The sequence below is a fragment of the Hippocampus guttulatus genome, chromosome 8, assembly GCF_054856545.1.
Source record: "Hippocampus guttulatus isolate MCC_2025c chromosome 8, RoL_Hgut_1.0, whole genome shotgun sequence".
Taxonomy (NCBI): domain Eukaryota; kingdom Metazoa; phylum Chordata; class Actinopteri; order Syngnathiformes; family Syngnathidae; genus Hippocampus; species Hippocampus guttulatus.
Window position 1 is genome coordinate 12,208,968 of NC_141268.1, and position 22,797 is coordinate 12,231,764.

General features: G+C 42.4%; 1 protein-coding gene across 8 annotated transcripts in view; it reads left to right on the forward strand.

The window, feature by feature from the left end:
- cadpsb (Ca2+-dependent activator protein for secretion b) overlaps positions 1–22,797 on the forward strand; it is a 70,921-nt gene that overhangs the window by 19,084 nt on the left and 29,040 nt on the right. For all 8 annotated transcript variants that reach the window (XM_086116903.1, XM_086116904.1, XM_086116902.1 and 5 more), the window contains exons 3-11: positions 1,190–1,522; positions 9,994–10,074; positions 10,399–10,632; positions 13,142–13,263; positions 14,395–14,506; positions 15,969–16,108; positions 16,394–16,460; positions 17,533–17,641; positions 17,717–17,929. In XM_086116903.1, the coding sequence (XP_085973029.1) occupies positions 1,190–1,522; positions 9,994–10,074; positions 10,399–10,632; positions 13,142–13,263; positions 14,395–14,506; positions 15,969–16,108; positions 16,394–16,460; positions 17,533–17,641; positions 17,717–17,929 (1,411 nt within the window). The remainder of the gene's footprint in view (positions 1–1,189; positions 1,523–9,993; positions 10,075–10,398; positions 10,633–13,141; positions 13,264–14,394; positions 14,507–15,968; positions 16,109–16,393; positions 16,461–17,532; positions 17,642–17,716; positions 17,930–22,797) is intronic.

Sequence of the window (22,797 nt, forward strand, 5' to 3'; positions counted from 1 at the left end):
CGCAAATTGAATTGCTCCTGGTGATTGACAAAATTCTTTCAATGGGTGTAGGTGTTCTATTTTACTGCACGAATGAGTGGGAGACACAAGAATTAATTAAATCATTGATTTTACTAAAGACTTGTGTGCCTTTAAAAGCCTGTCTCGGCACGAATCAATGGTACCAAAGCTTTGTTGTTTGTCTATGACCGTCGTGTACCAAATGACCCGCACGGTTACTTGTCAGCCACATCGGGCGCTGAGAACAAAATGTGACAGTCCTAATGACAAAGCGGTGGGCTTCGTTGTTTCGTTGGTGCTGTCACCTTGTTCTGTCACTGTCAGGCTGTCATTAGTCGGCGGCCATGTTGCTGAACGTCCCTGCGTGTCGTCGATAAAATTGGGTTACTTGTTAACAGCTAGAACGACTACCGGTAAATGTACAATGTAGAGTCCTGGGATGTCAATCTCATTATTGACGTGAGACATCTCGTAAATCTGATTTCTCTCAGAGGGTGAGTGTATGTTATTAGATTAGTGTAAAAAGCCCTTTCAATTGATTGTTATACAGGACACTGGACTGAGGATAAATATTCAAATTCCAAAATTGTTAACGACTGAATTTTAAATCAGAAGCAATGGAAAATTTTGGCATGCAAATATTTAGGTGTACTAACTATTGTTAGGTTTATGTTGAAAGAAGAAAAATGCTTGTAGTATCCATTCCAAGCAAAAAAAAAAAAAAAAAAAAAGCAATTTTGTTACAGAGTTTCAGCCAAAAGGAAGAAACCAAGGGAGAAAGATGAAGTCGACACTTTATGTGCTTTAGTGGGCAACATTTTATGATGACGTGACTTTGATTTGGCCCGGGGGGGCCCAGAATGTGATATCTGTGTTGTAGACGATCAAAGTGTGTCCTCCTCGTCATCCCTCAGCATCTCTTCTGTATAAACATGTGCAAGTGGGTGAAAGCACAATTGAAAGTCTCGTGTCCCGAAAATAGCCAAGCTGGTAAATTGCAATTTACACTTTGCCAATTGTTGCATGAAATTAAGTTTGATGAAAAAGCCCTATCCTTAGGGACAAAATGATACACGGGGGGAGGTCATATTCCAACGGAGGAGCAATGTAATGACTGTACACTCCGCTATTCAGCTCACTGCAGTAACCATTAATCCTACATACTTATCTGCTGTCTCTTACAACAAAGGTGTTCTTAAAGAGCGACCGCGTGGCTAAAATGGTCCAGAGCGGCGGCTTCTCGGCGAGCGACTTCAGGGATGTGTTCAAGAGGCACATCGAGAAGCGCGTACGCAGCCTCCCGGAGATCGATGGCCTGAGCAAGGAGACGGTGCTCAGCTCCTGGATGGCGAAGTTTGACACCATCTACCGCGGCGACGAGGATCCGCGCAAGGCTCAACAGCGTATGACGGCCAGCGCCGCCTCCGAGCTCATCCTGAGCAAGGACCAGCTGTACGAGATGTTCCAGAATATCCTGGGCATCAAAAAATTTGAGCACCAACTTCTTTACCAAGCTTGCCAGGTACGTTTATGCTCCAATTATACAAGAAGTTAATTTCCACCACATTCATAAACACATGAATGCTGTCTGGCGTGGAATACCTTGAGAACCTTATCTGCAACCCCATCGCACATGTTTGTGAGTACTCTAACAGTCACGGTGATGCATTAGGCCTTATCTCAAGTTCAACATCAGCGATGTCTACTCAAGGAACTTTGCACTGGCACACTCCAATAGTCTGTTAAGAAGAGTGGAGACTGTCGTACCATGGTTGCAAGGGGAGGTGGGGGGGGGGGCAACTTCTTGTTTTATTCCATTTTATATTCCACATCCATAAAGTTTTTATACTGTACGTGTATCAAAACAAAATGGTGACCTCACAGTTGCTTAACTGGAAAGACCGTAGCTTGTCATTTGGTCCCCCGAGGCAAACCCAGTCATGGGGCCCTCCACATCTCTTCAAATCTGTGACTATGATCTGACAGTTTAAGTCACTCTAGTTAAATAACCATTTTTATAAGTTCCCTTTCTCCTGTCCAGTGAATATTTATCACCATATATTTAGAATATTGTCCATCAGCAACTAAAAGGTCTGAATTTGAGAAGATTCTCCTCTCTTTACTGTGCTAGATTAACAGTACCAGCCAATTCTAGACCAAGTCTGAAAAGACGTTTAAAAACGTCCTTGGGAGTGAATGAGTTAAGTCCTTACAATTCTTAGAAAGACCTATTATCCAACAGGTGAACCATATTGATGCTTTTTATTGTGACTGATCAGAACATTAATCAACATTTAATACATACATATGATTAAATATGTATACAGTATATTATACATTTTGAGCAGTCTACGTGATGAAAACCATCACTCTCCACTTGCTCTTCACTGTATTTTCCTTGGCTGACATTGACAGCAGTACTTAATAGATAAAAGTGTCTAGCTTTTGCTATTGGCGTTGACGGTTATGCACATTTTTGATAATGAAAAAGGTTGAAACCCTTTTGCTGTTTTGATTTGGGGGGAAAAAAAAGTAGGATTTCCTTTGACTTTATCATCTCTTCTGCTCCACAAGTCAAAAAGTTCATTTTGCTGCTTCCTTCTTGAATCAAGTCCGCACATGTGCAGTCAGATGGAGTAGTTCACTGTATGAAAAACGAAGGGGGATCATTGAAGTAAAATCATGGCAGATTAGCACTTTAACGTGTATTTAAGCGCATGAATTTGGATTAAAACATGAATAATGGCTTTTAATTGAATTGCTTTCATGAGACGTTTTGGGGACCCTGAAATCGATCGTCTTTGTGGAAATCTTCAAATACAGTCAATTGAATGTTATTTCACAAATCTTCTCACAACGTATTGGTATGTCCCCGCGTGCTGTTATTTTTATATGTGACTAATCAATTTAAAGTGTTGAAAATATCTTGAGAACAAATTTAATAACCTGCGACTGGCTGGCAAGCAGTTCAGGGTGAACCCCTCCTACTGCCCGCACACAGCTGGGATCCGCTCCGGCACGCCCGCGACCCTGGTGAGGATAAGCGGATTCGAAAATGGATGGCTGCATGGAAATTTGATAACTCTCTTGAACACAAACTGCTTGAGAAATGTCATAAAACTCTCGTTTGTCCACTAATGCATAATAATGCATCCCTGAAATTGCCCCATCACAACTTCAAGACCGTTTTAACTTGTTTAATTATTAGAATACTCACTTTTACTCACGACACTAAAGTACTACTAACCACTTTGGTGAGCTATAAAATTGGTACCGTGAACCAAGAACGCTCCCACAATGTGTTAGCTTAAGTGCTAGCTTACGCAATGTTTGTACAAACTTTGCCTCACATGAAAAAGCATGGCATTGTTTATTTCAAGACATGATGTTAGAACGCAAAGGGTCCTCTTTGCATTTAGCAAAGACATTTATTAGCTTGGCCTCTTTAGCTTCTGGTCATGTCTTTGTCGCACACCCACGCTCGTTTACGACTAGTGATTTGTGTTTGCCTGGGTGCATTCAAAGTAGACTGCAAATCACTTTTGAGGGAGCCCTAAAGCAAATTATAATAATAACAAATCCCTTACTGTTGCTTTAATTTGTCAACTATCTGTATCTGGTAATGTCCAATTCTTCACTCGGGGGGTGGGGGGGGGGGGTAGATATGTTGAGATTACAGACTGGGGACTTATGTCACATATAACTCTTTTATCCTGCTGTCGTTTCTGCTTTACGGCTCTCTGTGGGAATGTTAAAAGCAGCACTAATGTATTCCTTCTTCAGCAGCGCGATTAAAAGTCTTATCACGGCTGTATTTAGAAGAAACCTCTGGCGCTCTTGCACATGTTTATTTAACGCATCAAAACCTACCGCTTGATAACCCCGGCAGGTCAATGAGGCTTAAAAGTTAATAAATCAATCCGAATGTCCTTCTTTGAGCGTTGCCGTTCCTGTAGAAATCAAACAAATCGCTCACGATTGTCCTAACGTCTTGTTTGGATGAGATCAATACGGGGCTCTGTTCCTCAGTGGGCTTCATTAACTTGATGTTTCTACTGCTGCGCTGTGAGACATTTCCATAACCTCTTTTCGAATGCCTTTGATGATGCTTAACCTACTTTGGATGAGCTACCAGCAAAGTTGATAGTATGAGGTCACAAATCTGCATCCAGAACATCCGCAAAGGCTCCACAGAGTAACACCGGGACCTGTCAATATGAGAAAGCTGAAGTAGTGAACATAGTTAATTCACCCTTGGAAGTGCTTCCCATTTCCAATTGTGAAAATCGATAAATGGAACAGAATTTACATTAAAAAAAACAATTTAAAAAGTCTCTTTCTAGATGCTTACCCCAGCTTTTTTAAAAAAAAAATTTACGTGCCTATTCTTAATCCATTTGCAGCCGTAATGAATATATTAGACCCGTCTAATGACGACTTTCAGCATCCCCTCAGTAAGCAACCAGTCGCTATCAATTGTCCCTGCCTGCTAAATGATAAAATCCTCACTAGGAGGCAATTCCGTCAGCGCGGCTCACAGCTGCTGGGATTTAATGGAACGGTTTGGTAGATTGTATGGGATTCAGAGGGCATCAGGGCTTTATTATCATTGGGGATTTACTTTTTTTTTTTTTTTGCACCCAAATAGCGAAGAGGAAGGAGCTGTCTGAATTTCTGCAGGATGCTCGACTAGTGTGATCACTGGCCGTGACACTATTTGTGGCTCCCTTTTTCTTTTCCTGTGCTGCGTTGCCACCAAGGACAACCAAACTGAAATAGACACGATGCTCACTGGACACCCCACACAAAGTATTAAGTACACCGTATGTTTATTATGGCAGTCGTAGATTACAATGCCTTACAATCTCAATGGATCTATCCACCGTTTGTAGTACAGTAATCCCTCGTTTATCGCGGTTAATGGGGACCAAAACCACCCGCGATAAATGAAAATCCGCGAAGTAGCGACCCCCCCCCCCCATATAGGTACATGTACATAATATTTATAAGGCCAAATTTAATGGTATACATGCATGTAGAAGTAAATTTTGAAGTAATTAACATGACTTAATGCTGTAGACGAATAGATTTAAACCAACAATGAAAATTATAGCTAAACTGATTATAATCCTTATAATGGAGGAAAAAAAGAAAGAATGGCAGATGTTTCCTTTTCCTGGCACTTTCTATAAATTAACTCATCACAAATTACATCAATGTTGTTGGACGATGGCAAATTATCTTGGCGCTTGAATTGTCGTACATAAAATAAAGTCTAAATCATGTAAAAAAAAAATCACATAAATAATACTCTACCACTTTTACTATTAGCAGATAGGTCAATCTCGTACCAGTGAACTCCTTTTTTTCCTCTATTTAGTATTTTCACGTGCAAACTTTCTAATCAGCAGCTTTAAGTGTTTTAATAATCAATATTTATGCTCTCACTCCCTCAGCAGAATGTTTCCCCATTCTTAGGTGATTAAATGAGTCAGACCCTGAGAGCCATCGTGAGGCCCTGGCTCATTAAAATGAGCCATTTGTATAACACACAGGCGCGCACACACACACACACACACACACACACACACACACACACACACACACACACACACACACACACACACACACACAGCTGTACATCACTTTCCTCTTTAGGCTAGAGGAGACGTCTCACAGAAAGGAATTAATGGGTTTGCATCTCGCAACGTCACAGCGTAACTAGCGTTTTTGCCATCATGAAACAAAGTACAACCAATTCAAATGAAGAGACAAACAGGAAGAAATAGTCTCTGATCGTGAACTGACTTTTTTTTTGGTCACCCATTTCTGCATCTTGTTTGTCCCTTCACAAGAGAAGCTCGTTTTCCCACCACAGACACACAAACACGCACACAAATTGCAGGTCTAAATATAGAGCAGATGCTTGAACTCATCCTGGTGCCATTCAGCTCTCAATCTGCCCGCTCCGTCCTTTGTTGTGCACATGAAAACGCCTGCGGCTGTCCTGGCTGTCTGCTGCTAAGGTCCGTGTATTCATCTGGGGCGGGGGGTGGATGGGTATGGGGCCTCGAATATCATTCGAGCTCCTGATCTCGTGCCTCCGCTTCCTTACCTTTAACCTGCCGTTCGCCTGACCCGCAACTGCAGTGTCGGCCGAAGGACGTGCCTTTTAGCGGCTCTGATTTGTCGTGAGATTGCCTGTCTTGTTACGTTAAGCCCGCGAGCATGCCGACATCCATGACCTTTTAGGAGTTGGTGGTCCGCAAAGATTGGGGTGTTGAGAGATCAGCAGCGGGTGCTTGTTGCTTCACGCAGGCACTGATCTCCAAGCTTGACCTGCTGCTTCACTTTCATCATCTGCCAGCACCATTTTTCTCCTTTTCGTAGTCATGCAAAAGGAAGTGTCTCGCTTATTTACGATCGCCATCAATCAGGACGCAAGACGTGTTGTTTTGATCGTTGTTGGTTTGTTAAAATATTGGGACTTACCAATATGTGCTTACCCTTCAGCACTGAGCCACACATTTCAGTCTACGTATTGTATGTTTTATAATAATACTCAGGGCACTCAGTGGCCATTTTTGATTTGATTGTTTCTGTTTTTACTGTTTGAGTCACCATGGAGCCATTCTTTCCTGCTCCGTAATACAAATGTCGCATTGGTCTATTTCGAGCACAAACGTCATTCTCCATAAAGAGCAAATTCGCCTGTTCAGTAACAAAGGGACAAATAGAACAAACCACGTATTTATTTATTTTTGCCACTTGAGTAGCAACAGACTCGTTCACTCTAAAATAATGGCACATTATAATGTTAAGATCTCACCTTTTGCACGTTAAACCAGGAAGTGGATAAACGAAAAGCAATATTGAGCTGCAGTTTTTCTTTTTGCCGCTTCTATTAACAATTCAGCTACACAGAGGTCTGAGTTCTTCTAAATTAATTTTCAAGTGGTACAGAGAATGGATGGATGGAGACCAGATAATTGAAAAATCGACTTCATTACAATCACAAAGTATTTGTCTTCCATGACTTTCCACTACTAGCCCTTAATACAACCTGAGCCTCTTCCACCAGTCCACTAAACCTCAAAAGAGCCGTCATTTTCAAATATAGGGCTAAAAAGAAAGTACTCAAGTACGGATACCTGAAAGATCAACAACATCAACCTAATTAGAGTACCAAAGTATTTGTACTTTATTACTGGTACCAGTGTTCATATCTTGCTAAAACTATTTGGGGAATGAACTTGCATCCTTGAAGTTAAGAGATGGAGAAAAAAAAAATCAAGCTGACCCATCATTATGCTCTTCTGCATTGTCAGTCCATCCATCCATCCATCCATCCATCCAACGAATTCAGTTAAAGAGGAAGCGCACGCACACATTGGAGTCAAAATGCAGCATCAGACTATTGAGGCATGCTTTTACTGCTGCTTTTTCCCTGTGCGTGGCACGAGCAGTTCACTTGGGAACGCGAGGGTTGGATGAGTGCCGCGCCCCACTCGTGAGAGTGTCTTGACAGGCGACGCGGGATGGCTCGCAGAGAGGAAGGGAGACACTCACTCAGGCAGAAAAGCGGCGGGTCAGGTCGGGGGTGGGTGTTTTTGTTTTATTTATTTATTTTGTTTATAATGGACATGACGAAGAAGACTCTACCCGGCAGGATGCTGGGTCGCTTGTCCAACAGCACTCTGTGCCGCCAGTGCAAGTGCAGACATTTTCCTGCAGCTGGTGGCAGAATCTGATTACGTGCTCTACTAAATAACAACTCTGGGTTATGCAGCAGTGTGCTCCTTCGCTGGCCTGCGCCGTCTACACACTCGACAGTTGACGCTCACTCTCCTCTGTTGGACACGCCACCTGCCAGACATGATGTCACCGCGAAAACATGTGAAGAGTGTCTTTTTGATGTGCGTAGTGGAGCAGAAAAAAAAAATCATCAACTCAGTTGCCAAATAATCCAAATTGTACAACATCACAGATTACTTTGAATTTGATAGCCGGACTGTTTTTATTTCATGTTTTTTTTTTTCAATATGCTTCAGTAATACAGTACATGAAATGCAAGAGTGGTTTTGTGGCGATTCCGAATTCGATTTTCAGTTACACAGTATCTCGTAGTCGCATATGACAAGAAATAAAAATGCCAAATTTACACATGCCAAAAATACATTTACAAGTATTAAGCGAGTGAGGCCGAGCAAGCTGCTCAGCCATACAATTACAGTATATATAGTAAATAATAGTACATGTAGCAAATATATATTATGTTTTAAAATGAATTTCTATTACTATATTTAGAATTTGATGTGTACCTGTGGATGACGAAGTAACTTGTGTAGTCTCTGTCGCGAAGCAGCCCTCATTAGAACAATAACATCCAAAAAGTGGTAGATTCTTCCCACCTATTGGCAACACTGCATGTGACAGATAGAAATACCTGTCCTTTTGGGGGCAGTAATGAGTACAATATACCAAGTAGTGGACAACTGCAAAACAACAGAAGAAGGAAAGGATCTGTTTGCTGTCTTCACTGGACCTAGGTCTTGTCTAAGATCAAATCTGAGCCATTGTTAATGACTAGAAGGCTTGAAAAAAGAAACCCAACCAAGATCTGTGGCCTTGCTTGCAAAAAATAAACAAATAAATAAATAAAAAGAATTGCAGCAGGAATCAATGCGGTGAAGCCAGGGAGACAAGTCCAGTTAAAATCGAGGACTTTTTAAATCCAAGGTAACTGAAGGTGAAGTTGCTGTCTTTTACCACACTGCTTGGTAAGAAATGTTTTGGCGCTGTGTCGAAGCCGCAAGATTTGTTTCTCTGCCCCCCACCAAAAGTAATGGTGTCTGCACACAATCACATTTGGCAAGAGCGAGAAGAAGCGAAACATGAAAACATAGATTCAGGCAGCAAGAAAGACATCAGACCTCTCTCCTCTATTTCCCCGCGTCAGCTAATTCCAGCTCCCCATTCATTATTGATGAGCGGGAGGCATGAATTTATCTTCTTTTCATTCCTCCAGGGCCAAATCTTGCAGCTTTTCTTAACCTTGTTCAGCCGTTGAGTGCCACCGCTCTGTTTTTCATCGGAGTCAAAACATCTTTTCTTGTTGTCTGAGCTTGACTCTCATGATCGTATTTTATGCCAGTCGCCTCTCAAATCAACAAGAAATATAACAACGCTGCCTTTCACTGGCAATGGCAATGGCAGCGTGGCGCATGAGAGACGGTGAGGGATTTTCCTTTCATTGTCATTTGTTCAATTGAAGCTGGCCATCGCGACGTGCTGCTTTGACGACAGCCACTCGCAACAATCGAGAAAGCTCTACAATCAGTCATCACTGTTTCCACGACCACATTTGTTTCAATCACTCGCTTGTGTGATCGTTTTTGGTAACTGCAGCCCTCAAATGGGTTGTACTGGGGGTACTTTACCTTGTTACAGAAGTCGTTTTGAGGATAGAATTACTTTCTGCTCGAACTAAATTTGCATACACCAGTGTCACATTCCATTAAGTTAATAGATGTATATGGTCTTTTGGAGAATTGTATCATCGCCGTGGTAACCAAGGTCCTTTCACTGTTGACTGTTTTGGAATTGTGTGTACTGTAGTGATGGTTTGTATAAATTTGCCCCACGGAGTGACCATATATATTCAATTTACTCCATTTTATTTCATCAAGTGGTATTAAAAAAACAAACTCTTACTGTGTCATGTGCATAAGTATAAGTAGTTTTATTCTTCTTCGTTTGTGTCTGCGAGACTGTATTATACTGCCTCCTGGTGGCCAACATGGCACACCAGAGGGGACAACACAACAAACTGAAATGCAACATGAAATGATGATCCACTATTTCATTCTTTAAATCAAATTTATTTATGTATTTTTTTTACAGTGTTATTTTACCAAACTGATCTCCTGACCGCATGGCATATTTCTTGACTATGACCTCAATGAATTTCCCCGTATATTTTTTTTTCTGTAGCTGGACAACTTGGACGAGCAGGCTGCACAAATAAGAAGAGAATTGGATGGTCGTCTTCAGATGGCCGACCAGATTGCGCGGGTGAGTTTGACGCTGTGAGGGGCTTTGCCTTTGTTACATAGCTACCATATTTGTTGAAACGGTGTGAGCCTACCACCCACGGAAAGCAGCACTGTACTCTTTCAAGAAAAGAAAAAAAGCACATGTAGTTTAACACTCTTGTCCACAGCTTTAGGTATGCTTCTCCAATTTAAGGAGATTCTAAGAGCTGTAACAAAAAAAATCTGCCATTATAATTATGTTCAGATTTGAACATCTAACAAGGTGGCTAATTTAATGAAAACAAAAATCATTAATTCAATCAATCAATTTACCACTAAAACCACATTTTCTGACACTCTACAGGGAGGCAGGTTCCCCAAGTTTGTGTCCAAAGACATGGAAGCTATGTACATTGAGGAGCTCAAGTCTTCAGTGAACCAACTGATGGCCAATCTGGAGAGCATGCCCGTGTCGAAGGGTGGAGAGTTCAAGCTCCAGAAGCTGAAGCGAGGGCACAACACCTCCATCATCGACATGGGCCAGGAGGATGAAAACACTCTGTCCAAGTCCGATGTGGTCCTGTCCTTCACTTTAGAGGTAAAGTCCTTTTCGTGACTCAACTGACATGGTATGTATGAAGGGTGATGCATTAAAGGGCACCTCCAAAAAAATGCGTCAACCTTCGCTCCGTGGGATGGTGTATGTAAGCTTTTGGGAGATTCCCCGATTGAGTCACATGTTCCTGCCCTAAGCCGTACATTAAAATACGTTATGGCTACAAATTAGCGGTCAGGTGTCCGGAAGGTTCCGGACAGAATTGGACGCTACAAACATAGACTCAGATAGAAATGTACAAAAAGATTTCTTAGATAGAAAAACTACGTGAGGCTGACAAAGTACAAATAAGGACACTGGCCAATAAACCAAGGTCTGGCTCAAGCATGCTAAGTGAGCGGTGTGGATTTTGTCAGAGACTTGAGGGGGCAGAGATGAGTGAAGTGAGGCTACATTCAAATCTTGCTAGCAAATTTGAAACACCGTGAGCTCCATAGTTCTTAAGCTCCTGAAATTCCATGAAATGAAACACTTGAATTTTGAAGGGAAATCCACTCCTTCCATGGGTTGAAATATCAAATATGGAAATAAATATGGTGTGCAAAGAATCTTAGGATATGGATGGCCTACAGATATTGTAAAAAGAAAGTGCTGCATTTGTGGGCACTGGAAGCAGCCTTCAAACCGGGTTTGCCTTCACTGGTGGTGTTATATTGTGATCGGCCTTCAAATGCAGCCTCTGAAGTGGTCAATGGCTTGTGTGTAAATTCCATGCATCCACCGATCATCTTGTCGCCGCTGACTCAACGTGGAAGGCAAGGCGCACCCAGGACGGACCGCCAATCAATATGATGTAAACCTCATGTGTGAAAAACATTTTTGCATGGAGCAGAAGTGCAGCTGTCTGAATCAGAAGCCATGAAGACTCCTCATCTGCGTCCAGGCTAAGTTTAGAAACAGACAGCAGACTTCTTCAGACTGCTGAACAGATGCCGTGTGCATAACAGGCTGACACTCGACATAAATCCCCCCTTTACCTGCTCTTGAACGGCAGGTATGAGTCATCTTGTTATCAGCTTGTCTGTGACCGAGCTGCCGTCTCGGAAGAGGGAGTCGGCACAGCTCGGTCCTCATGATGCCGAGCTATTTCCGCTCTGAGTGCGCCATGTGTGAGATGCCGTACTTTTTGTCTGCAGCTCAATGCCAAAGAAGGCGCATCGTTGCAAGAAATGAAAGCAGGCTACTTTGAGACTATTACAACCTCCTCAAGTCTGCCATTTTCAACGCATTAGGTTGAAATGTGGTTTGATGTCAAATGACCCTTTTGACATGTGCGTCACAACCTCTTGTATTTGTATTGATTGATTTCATTTCCAACAAAATGCACTGTAGGTAGCAGTTATGTTGAATGTTTTTGTAAGGGTGTACAGAGGTGGGGCGGCCCAGTGTTCCAGTGGTTAGCGCCTCACTGTGCAGAGATCGTGGGTTCGATCCCAGCTCCTGCCTTTCTGTGTGCCATTTTCATGTTCTCCACGTGCATAGGTGGGTTTTCTCCAGGTATTCCAGTTTCCTCCCACATTCCAAAAACATACATAGCAGGCTGATTTAACATTCGAAATTGTCCCTAGGTGTGAGTGTGAGCGCGGATGGTTGTTCGTCTCTGTGTGCCCTGCGATTGGCTGGCAACCGATTCAGGTTGTGAAGACAGCTGAATCGGTTGCCCGAAGACAACTGGGATCGGCTCCAGCACGCCCCGCGACCCTTGTGAGGACAAAGCGGGTCGGAAAATAGACAACCAGTTGCGCTCACAATCACACCTAGGGACACTTTAATGTGTTCCATGAAACTGCCACGCATGTTTTTGGAATTTGGGAGGAAACCAGAGTACACCTCTGCACTGTGATGTGAACGGGCTAACTCGTTTAAGATTCATTTTTACTCACTGAGAAGTTAGCGGAATGTCAAACAATACTGGATATTACGTGCTTAATTGATTGTTCAACAGAATACAATTATATTTCGTTTTGCTAAATTAATAGCAAACCTCCTTGTTAGATGTAAATACTTCAGAAGAGAAATGTGACACTTACAAGACTTTACGACTCCAGCCGGAGAGGCAAGTGTCTTTATTTACTCTTTACTTGGTGCATGTTTGTCCCAGGTGACCTGTCGCGCTCACTTTCTGTCTCTCGCCGCAATAACTCTTTCCTTTGTTTCAGGTGTACTTTCGCTCTGTGCTTACGCATAATACTGCTCGTAAACAGACAAATACAACAATGAAAACCTCCCCGGAGGAGGTCATAAATTCCAAATTTTGGTCATAATCATAATTCCCGTCGCCGGGCCGGCTTAGAATGTGCACTGCATACAAACAGTGTTTAAACAAAGAGAATGCTTTGATGGCAGGAGGTGGTGTGATTAAAATCTGGAAAGCCTTTTTGGCTCTGATCGTCCTTTTAACGTCGCCCCTTGCTATTTCGAACAACATCATCTCAGAGCTGTTACAAACCAGCAAGATTTTTAACGTGTCACATGGAATGTGTGCTTACAGGTGGTGATCATGGAGGTGCAGGGGCTGAAGTCTCTGGCTCCCAACAGGATTGTCTACTGCACCATGGAAGTGGAGGGAGGAGAGAAGCTCCAGACTGACCAAGCGGAAGCATCCAAGCCAACGTAAGCAAAACAGCGCCGCATGAAGCACTTTGGGAAGCTCTAAATTATCCGGCATGATTGCGATGTGCAGTTAGCTCGATAGCATGCATGGGAAAGCAGGATGAGCCGGGTTGATTTTTTTTTTTCTAGCATATTGACAGGTACTTTGTGCTGGCGTGGCTGCTTTAGAGCACCTCATTGTCGCGGTGCGGAACAGACCAGTGATGTGGTGTTACACGGATATATTAGCGGCTATTACTAAAAGATGTGGTCAGGTTTAGGCATGAGAAAGATGCAGCGGTATTTGATTGACAGTTCAGCGAATTGAGTGAAAACTATGAGTTGCAATATCTTCTTGAAGACGTCAGTTGAATGTGGCCTAATCTGACACTTCCAAGATGTTAAAAAAAAATAATTATGAGAAAGTATAAAAAATGTTCTCTCATAATGAATGCCTTTTCTTCCCTTGACTTGGTCTTGAGCGTTGCGTGGTTTTTACGTTTCGGGAGAAAGAGACGCTGTGCGAGCGGGTTATCCATTAATGAACCTTAGATAGAGCCAAAAGGTCAAGCTTTGCAAAAAAATAAACAAATAAATAAAAAAAGTGACAGCAAGATGTTAGAAATTTGCCTTGTCCACTAAAACATGTGCAGGGGGGTCAATACTCTCTTGTCCCTTTAAACCGAAATGGAGATGAGCTGATTTGCGCACATCTTTGGCATCTTCCGCTTGTACAGCCACTAAGTCACTTTGTGTGACAAAGTGGGCGGTGATTGTGATCGTCAAATGTTGGCAAGTTCAGCTTTTAAGCTGTCTGGCGAATAAACAGCAGCATCAGGGAGATGGAGTATTAGGGTCTGTGTGTGTCTATAAACAATAAAGCTGTCTGATCTCTTTTTAAATTTTTTATTGTGCAATTATGTTGCAGATTGATGGCTACGGCGTCAAAAAAAAAACAGAGCGCACCTTTTTATTAATTTGATTGCCAAGCAGCTCCCTTTCCTGTTTGATTTATTTGACAAAAGGTAGAGGAATGAAAAGTGAAACCTTCTCCCATAAAGGAGTAAATAACGTTCCAAGGTGATGGACTCTCCAGTGTTGTGGGATGTCATGGAAACTGACCTCTGGAGTCATCTGTGTTGTGTCTTTCAGCTGGGGGACCCAAGGGGACTTCACCACCACACACCCTCTGCCTGCTGTCAAGGTGAAACTGTTCACCGAGAGCACCGGCGTGCTGGCACTGGAGGACAAAGAGCTGGGCAGGGTAATGCATCGGTCTGGCTCAAAACAAAACATTCATTCAGATCATGCGGAAAGATGTAGATGGCTGCTCTTTTTGGTTGTTCTTGTCATCTTTACAACTGCTGAAACCGAAAAGCTCACTTTGCATTCCCCAGCCATGCTTCACAAACTATATGTGGGGTCTTCAGACTTTTTAAAATTCAGAGACAATAGTCAGGTGATTTTGTTTTTCTCCCAATGATGCCCCTTTTAACACAAATTAAACGTGTGTTCTCCTAAATGTTATAGGTATTCAAAAGTTGCCTATTTTCAAGAAAAAAAAGCTTAATATTACCATAACAGGCGACTCGTGTGATTCTGGTGCCCCCTGTTGGTGGTAGGCACCTTGTCGATGAGGTGACTACCTTCCGCGATATACTGAAGAACCTTGCCGACTTCAGAGGTTAGCTTCTCACTCACTGACTGGTATGCGAGCAAATTTTCGGTGTTATTTACCCTCGAGCCAAAATACAAATGAACAGTGCTCATCATCTTTCTGAAGTCAAGAAGCCACAAGATGTTTGCACTTTGCAAAAAAAAAAATAAATAAATATAATGAATAATAATAATAATAATATTGGCTTAATATCGGATCCGGGTGGTCCGGTGATCTCGTGGTTAGTGTGTTGGCCGCACAGTAGGGGTTCAGGGTTCGGTCCTGGCTCCGGCCTTCCTGTGTGGAGTTTGCATGCTCTCCCCGGGCCTGAGTGGGTACTCCGGTTTCCTCCCACATTCCAAAAGCATGCATGGCAGGCTGATTGAACACTCTAAATGGTCCCTAGGCGTGAGTGTGAGCGTGGATGGTTGTTGGTCTCTGTGTGACCTGCGATTGGCTGGCAACCGGTTCAGGGCCCCCGCCTACTGCCCAAAGACAGCTGGGAAAGGCTCCAGCACCCCCCGCTACCCTTGTGAGGAAATTGAATGAATGAATGAAAATTGGATCCTTTAAATGTACGGTCCAGTTTGCACAAGGCTCCAAAAGCCACCATAAGTCCTTTCGACCAGTAAAGTAGGTTGTTCAAGGTCACCCTATCAATAACACACACAGATGCTCTCGTACTTCTTTTCCAGCCACTCTACCTATCGTTGAAGGATAAATTAGTATGTAGTGGTCCTTTGGGGAAGGTAGCAATGTGGTGATATATTGGCAATCACTTCTACGGTCCCAGAAGTAGAGGTGACCTTGGCTGTTACAAGGCCTTGTGATCTCCCGCTGCAGCAGCACTGGCAGGAAGTGAGACTTCCTCAAAGCTCTCTAATGCACCAAAGAGAGATTAGACAGCGGCGGCGGGAAGCCTTGGCCCGTTTGTCTGCTTCCATTCCCTTTTTATTCTTTCATTCGAAGAACAAGTCGAATGCACCGCTCGCTCCGTGAGCAACCCGAAAACAAACCAGCCCAGAAAGTTTTTTTCACCTCTTGGTTTTTTGATGTGCTTGATATGTAGGTTGTCCTCCACCCGACTCCGAACAGCCCCAAGCAGTCTGAACTGCATAAAATGACCTTGACCAAGGCTTGCCCTGACCAAGACCTCAGGATCAAACTGGCCATTCGCATGGACAAACCCCAAAACATGAAACACTGCGGGTAAGTAAGCAGCTGGGTGGCTGTCGGCCTGTGGGTTTTCACTGCCGTTTTTGCGAGGCTTCTTAGCTCTTTGGCCTCGTTTCTTGTCAGCGGGGAAAAATACTGGGAAGTACGCAACACCCTCTAGTGGACACCAGAATGAACTTTTTTCTTTTTTTTTTTTCACTTGAATGTAGGCTGCAAATGTGTCATGTGCCGCAAAGCCAGCACCTTAATGATAATAATAAATTTAATGAGGCTCTTCTTTTGCTTTAGTGTCTTTGTGTGTGCTGAATGTTTTGGCAGGTATCTGTGGGCTTTTGGGAAGAATGTCTGGAAGCGCTGGAAGAAACGTTTCTTTGTTCTTGTGCAAGTGAGTTTTTCATGTCGATTTTTACCCTTGGCCACAACGTGATTTAGAAAAATAAATAAATAAATACAATTCTGACTTTTTAACCCATCCAAATTTTTCATGGAATACAAAAAAATTAAAGCTAATTGTGATATTTATGTCATAAAATTCAAACTTTTTCTTGTGAATAACTTTTTCACCACACATTTTATGAAGATATAGTGAAAATATTGCAACCTAACTCCTGTAAAATTAGTTCATAGGCTAGCTAAAAAAAATACATATTTTTTTTTAAATGTATAACCTGTTTTCTTGAGATATAACTGTAATCAAATGAAAGTATCTTTTTAATCAATCCAATCATGAGCTATCATTTTGTGTGTAATTAATCAATTTATGAAATTCACTTTTTTAAGTGAAATACTGAAATAAATTATGATAGCCTAATTTATTGAGATGAACCTGCATTGCACCTGCATTTGTTTTTTTCTTTTTGTCTTTACAAAGATCACAAATATAATTGAGAGGTTTTAAGTCTCTCTCATGCAGTAAAATACAGTCGCAAAATAATCCAACTAAAATTCAAAAATGTTCTTCTGCTCTAAATATTAAGTACTTACATTATAGTACTGACTCAAAATCACTGAAAAATAATTTCAATGGCTTCACTTAAAAAAAAAAAAACTCATTCGGGCACACATTATAGGCATAATTAACTCATTCACTCCCAAAGACGTTTTTAAACGTCTTTTCAGACTTGGTCTAGAATTGGCTGGTACTGAATGAGTTAATGACAGTTGTTGGCGTATTTAATTCAAATTCATCAAACTTTCCTATTAAATTCAGAACTGATAAAATAGTACATTTATATATAAAATGTATTTGATCTTTTGTGTGCAGTTGTGCTTCTATTTTAAAAAGCCTGAGTGTGTATTCACTAACGCATTGCGAAGGAGAAAATCTTAACTTACTTTTGCATTGAAATCACCATCACTAATCAATCCATTTGTTGCCCAGAATTGTTTGTCCACGTATGAATTGAACCGCACGTTTGTGTATGATTGAAGTGACGTCTCGCGCTCGGTTCCCGTAGGTGAGTCAGTACACATTCGCCATGTGCAGCTACAGGGAGAAGAAGTCCGAACCACAAGAGCTTCTCCAGCTGGATGGCTACACTGTGGACTACAGCGACCCGCAGGCAGGTGAGTTGGCATCGATACACCCAAAGTCCCCCCCCTCTTTAATTTAAAGCCTCTGAGTTGCTGCTCCTGTGACAGGCTTGGATGGCGGAAGGGCTTTCTTCAACGCAGTGAAGGAAGGCGACACTGTGATCTTCGCCAGCGATGACGAGCAGGACCGCATCCTGTGGGTTCAGGCCATGTATCGCGCCACCGGCCAGTCCCACAAGCCCGTCCCGCCCACTCAGGTCCAGAAACTTAATTCCAAAGGGGGTGCCTCGGCTCAAATGGACGCTCCCATCTCTCAGTTCTGTAAGTAGGCCGAAGCGCGTCACGCCGAGGTAGACCGTAGGTAGTTTCCATCCACGACGCAGTGACGGCTCGTGAATGTCTCGCACTCGCGCTCACAAACCTGCTGGTAGAACGAACAAACAAGCACGCGCACTCACGCACCTACACACATACCTTGACCTGTCACGGATTGGACCAGCACTCGTTCACTCCGCCCACTCCCAAAGGTGCCAACCCAACAGGCTCTCCCATCAGCTCGCAAGCAATGAGCAACTTAGGAAAGATCGTGTGAAACCACAACAGCTATCTGACATGAAATCTGAACATTAAAGGCTGCTGGGGTGGAATTCAAGCTGACGTCAGCGTGACCTGCTCAAGTTCCAAACCGTAGGCATGTTTTATTCACTGAATGGTGGCCAGATGTGTTTTATACACCGTACCCATTACACTCTAAGCACCCCTCGTCAGGTAGAAAAGTGAAGGTAAGAATGCAGCCGTGTGGCATCTGTCCCCGATTCCGTTTTTATAATTTCTGTCTCTTGTTTCCCCTAATCGCTCTTTTCAAATGAATCCACATTTACTGCGAATTGTTTTCATTCAAAACAATTATAATCGTCTCATTCTCAATTGGCTATGCAGTTGTAATAATACTGGATATTGCGCTTTAGTAATAGATCCTTCTATTCGGAATAAAATAATCAAGTCCTGTGTGCATCGTTTCAACGCATTGTGTAAATGAAAAAAAAGAAAAAGAAAGAAACCTTTTGGCAGTCTTTAACCTCAATTCCAGGAAAACAAAAGAAATTCACAATAAAGCCCCTCTAGTGTATTCTTCTCTTTTTATAACCGCATCATTGCATTCAAATTGGCATAAATTGGCTCAGCCCCTCCGTGTTGTTTCTTCATTGGTTTCTTTGTCCAGTATGTGATCGTTTGTGTGGTTAATTGACTCCTCTGACGCCAGCTGTCACCATTCAAAGCTTCGCCGCGGTGACCCCACCTCACCAGTCCCTCGACCCCTCCCCTGAAACATTGTGGCACGCTGCGCAAAACATGTTTCACCCCCTGGTGGTCTTGAATGGCACCGGGATCATTTCGTATGTCGTCCTCCTGACTCCGCTGCAGTGCTAAACAGTCCTCGGAAGGTTCTGATTGGACTTTTGGGAAATGGAAAGTCGTTTTCCCCTTTTCTTTGAGATGTGCTATACTAACATGGTATGGAAGAGTCACAAATAAACAAGACCAGAGACGATATTGGAAGCAAGAAAATCAGCCAGACCAAACAAAGCAACAGCGGAACATCAACAAACAAAATGTAATCACAGCAAGCATAGACAAATGGGATCATTTTTTATTATTTTTGTGACAAGCGTTTTATATTTAATGAAAGGCGCCACCATTTTAACATTGCACTGTGTTCCCTATAACGTTACAAATTGACTTATTTTAAGAACTACTGTAAAAGTGGCGCATCTGATGGGTTCAAAGGACACGTACAGTAGTTATGAAAAGTTTTCATGATATTAAAAAAATGACACGAAAATAAAGTATTTCAACATCTTTTTCCCATCGTTCATGTGAAACACAATAAATTAGGGGAAAAAAATCAAAGTTAAAAACAGAACTAAAAACGGCAATAATGGTGCTTGCACAAGTGTGCACACCCTCATTCACATTGTAGCCTATAATATATCGTCGGAAGACTTAACTCATCACAGCAAATGTCCCCGTGCCAGTTTGAATCAGATGTCTTTTCAAACGTGGAAACAAGAGAGACTCAAGCAGAACAGGACCAAGGCGATTTTTTAGTTTGTAATCCTTCGTTGTGACTCTCTGAACACATTTCAGATCGACTGATAAGCAAGTTTTTTTTTGCAGCCAACATTTTTTTTCTGTCATGTTTAAAAAAAAAAAATGATGACGGGTTCCCTTAAGGGGTTGGTTACACAACACTGATTTTAAATGAAGAAGGATACAACAAGTATTCTTGTGGCAATTAATGACGCAAGAATGGTGTTTTGCAGCATGAAAAAAAAGAAAAATGGCTCTCAAAGGGAATTTTTTAATCCTGTCACCCTTCAGAAAACTGTGTGTGCATGTGCGTGTGTGTGTTCAGTGTAACCATGTGTCAGTGTGTCACACCCAAAGCAAACAATGATAGCAGACCACAGTGGTGTTGGTGCATTTGTACGAACATATGAACATGTCTCCAAAATTACCGCGGCCACTGGAGACACACGTTTATGTATATCCAGATACTCACGTACATGTGTTTTTTTTGCAATCAAGGCAATAATCCAAAATCTAGGCATTGCAAATTGGGTTAAAAAAAATTAAAGGTGACTCACAAACATTTGGGCAGTAGTTGAAACTCCAATACAATAGCGTGTTTTCATGGAAAACATGAAACCGTCTGGCATACTTATTATTCCTGTTTTACCAAGTCTTTGTCATGTAAACACTCCCGAGGATATTAAGAAAGGCTGTAATACACACAAACCGGCTGTGAATTTTGGACGTGCGACTGACTTAATCGACTTTCTAATACCAGCACGATCGTGTCGCAGATAGAGGAACCGATCAATACTATTTCAAAACTAAATAAAATGACACACAACCATGCCACATACATCATCGGGAGGAGTTCCGAATCAATATTCATCTTTTTAATATCATACATCAGACACACCACAGATGCTGACTGCGAAATTTATGACTGTGGCTCGATCACTATAGATGTGTTCTCTTAGTCAAACTTGGCCGACCAACCGGTCAAAGGACGGGAAAATGCTGATGTCATTGCAGGCCCCGTGAGGCGAATTTGAAATCCAGTGGTACCTCTTCTTACGAAATGAAAGGGTTCTGGATGAAATTTCTTCACTAGAAAATTTTAGTAAGGACGCGTTTTCCATGTAAATGCCCTAATCCGTTCCAAGCCCCCCCAAAATTCAGACCTAAATGTTTTCTAAAGCATAAAAATGCATCAAAATATGTAACAATTACATTTTACAATTAGATTATTGCACAATAAATAAGAGTTGTGCATAATGTAAAAAACAGAAGAGAGAAAAGACAAAAAATTATGCTCATTTAACTTAACTGCCTCCTCATCCTTTTTTGCCCGCTTTCGTTCATGTTCTCTCTCAGAAGTGGGTTTTGCCTGCCGTTTTGTAAAGAACAGATCCAAGGACATTTGCTTTAACAATCCTTCGAAAATGTCCAAGGCAAACATCAGCATAGTGAGCGATCGCCCGACTGGTGAACACTTTTTCTGGGTGATTCACATTTAAGTAAAACTATCGGAACGCCTCATGGACCGAGGGGCGAATGATGAGGACGCCGCAACGACACCTAACATCTATCTACACACAAAAGGGGGAAGTCCCTCTTAGCCAATGGGATGCCAGGAACATGCTAGGTAATAGCCAAAGCAGAGCAGCTTTAAGTATGTTGCGTTCAGGAAACTCTGAGCTGCGAATTTTTTTACCTTTCATATTTTGAAATTTCTTTCGTAACAAGAGGCAATAATTTCCTGTTGAGGCATTTCGTAACTTGAACATTTGGTATGAAGAGACATTCGTAAGTAGAGGTACCACTGTTATTAGTCCAATGGCTAATACCTCGAATCATAATGGCATCTCTCAAACGCTGTGCCCTTTTCATGACCTTCCGCTTCACAGGTATGTGTTGTCACTTAAAAAAAAAAAAAAAGGGCGGTACCTCACTCCTCCTTCAGTGCTGGCCCTCAAACGAACACCCAAACGCTACAGTGGAGTGACGGGGATGCTAAACGCTCTCTTCCTCCCTCCTCCTCTATCGCCTCAGCGTCCTTTGTCACACGTCGTCCTCACATGTACTCACAAGCCACGAGGTCTCGTGTCGGTATCGGTGGTTGTTTTGTTGTTGTTGTTATTGTTGTTGTTGTTGTTTTTTTCCTTCTTCTTCTCAGTTGTGTTTTCTTCTTCATGCTTTGCCTGTCTACCCTTCTTCAGTAATGCCGCTAGCTGCTCGGTCAGTCAGGGTCTCTCGTGATTGCTCTCCTCCAGCCTTGTTGCTAGTCTTTATGTTATTCTGGTTTGTCCCTTCTTACCCTGCTGTCTTCTAGCTGGACTCAAGGGTAAGTGCTTCCCTGTAGCCGGCACAGCTCAGATAATCCCCGCCGATTATCTGACAAATGCAACGCTTTCTTTCTTTCTGCCCCTCTCTCTCTCTCTCTCTCTCTCTCTCTCTTTATTCTCGCTCTTTCTCCTTCCTCTGCTCCTTCTTCATGTCTCGCTTCATGTCTTTAGATCTTAGTTGAGAACTTTTTTTTCTCCCCCTTTTTGACAACCTCCACTTGAGGATCAAATTCTAGAAGCATCCATTCGTGCCAGTATAGGATGCATGTCTCTAAGAACGTTTTTTTTCCTGTTTATTTTTGGCTTAGTATTTGGTTAACGTGGATATGATAGTTGTTCCTGCATAATTGCCTTCTCTCTTTGCTCACATTGGTAACCCGATCCCTCAAGAGTAAAGCAATTTGATGACTAGAATGAAGACAGATTGGCCTGGAATATGAACTATTCACATGCATTACTGATGAGATGTGAAAGGGGTGGAAACAAACCTGGAAGATTCGCTCGATGGCACATGTGTAATTCATTTGATGTACGCTAGGGAGTGGAGTCAATGTGTGAAATTGCTGTCGTGCTTTACTATAGAGGGCTCAATTTGCTTGTATAGATGTTGATGTTTTGCTTCACCTTGCCTTGACGAGAGTTGGCAAATATGTATGCGGAGTATTCTGAATGCCAAAGACAAGGAGTAGCTAACGCCGCCCCTTCTTACGATGAAATACTCCGGAACCCCCCCACCCCACCCCCCTATACCCCTTCCCCTTCTCCCCACTC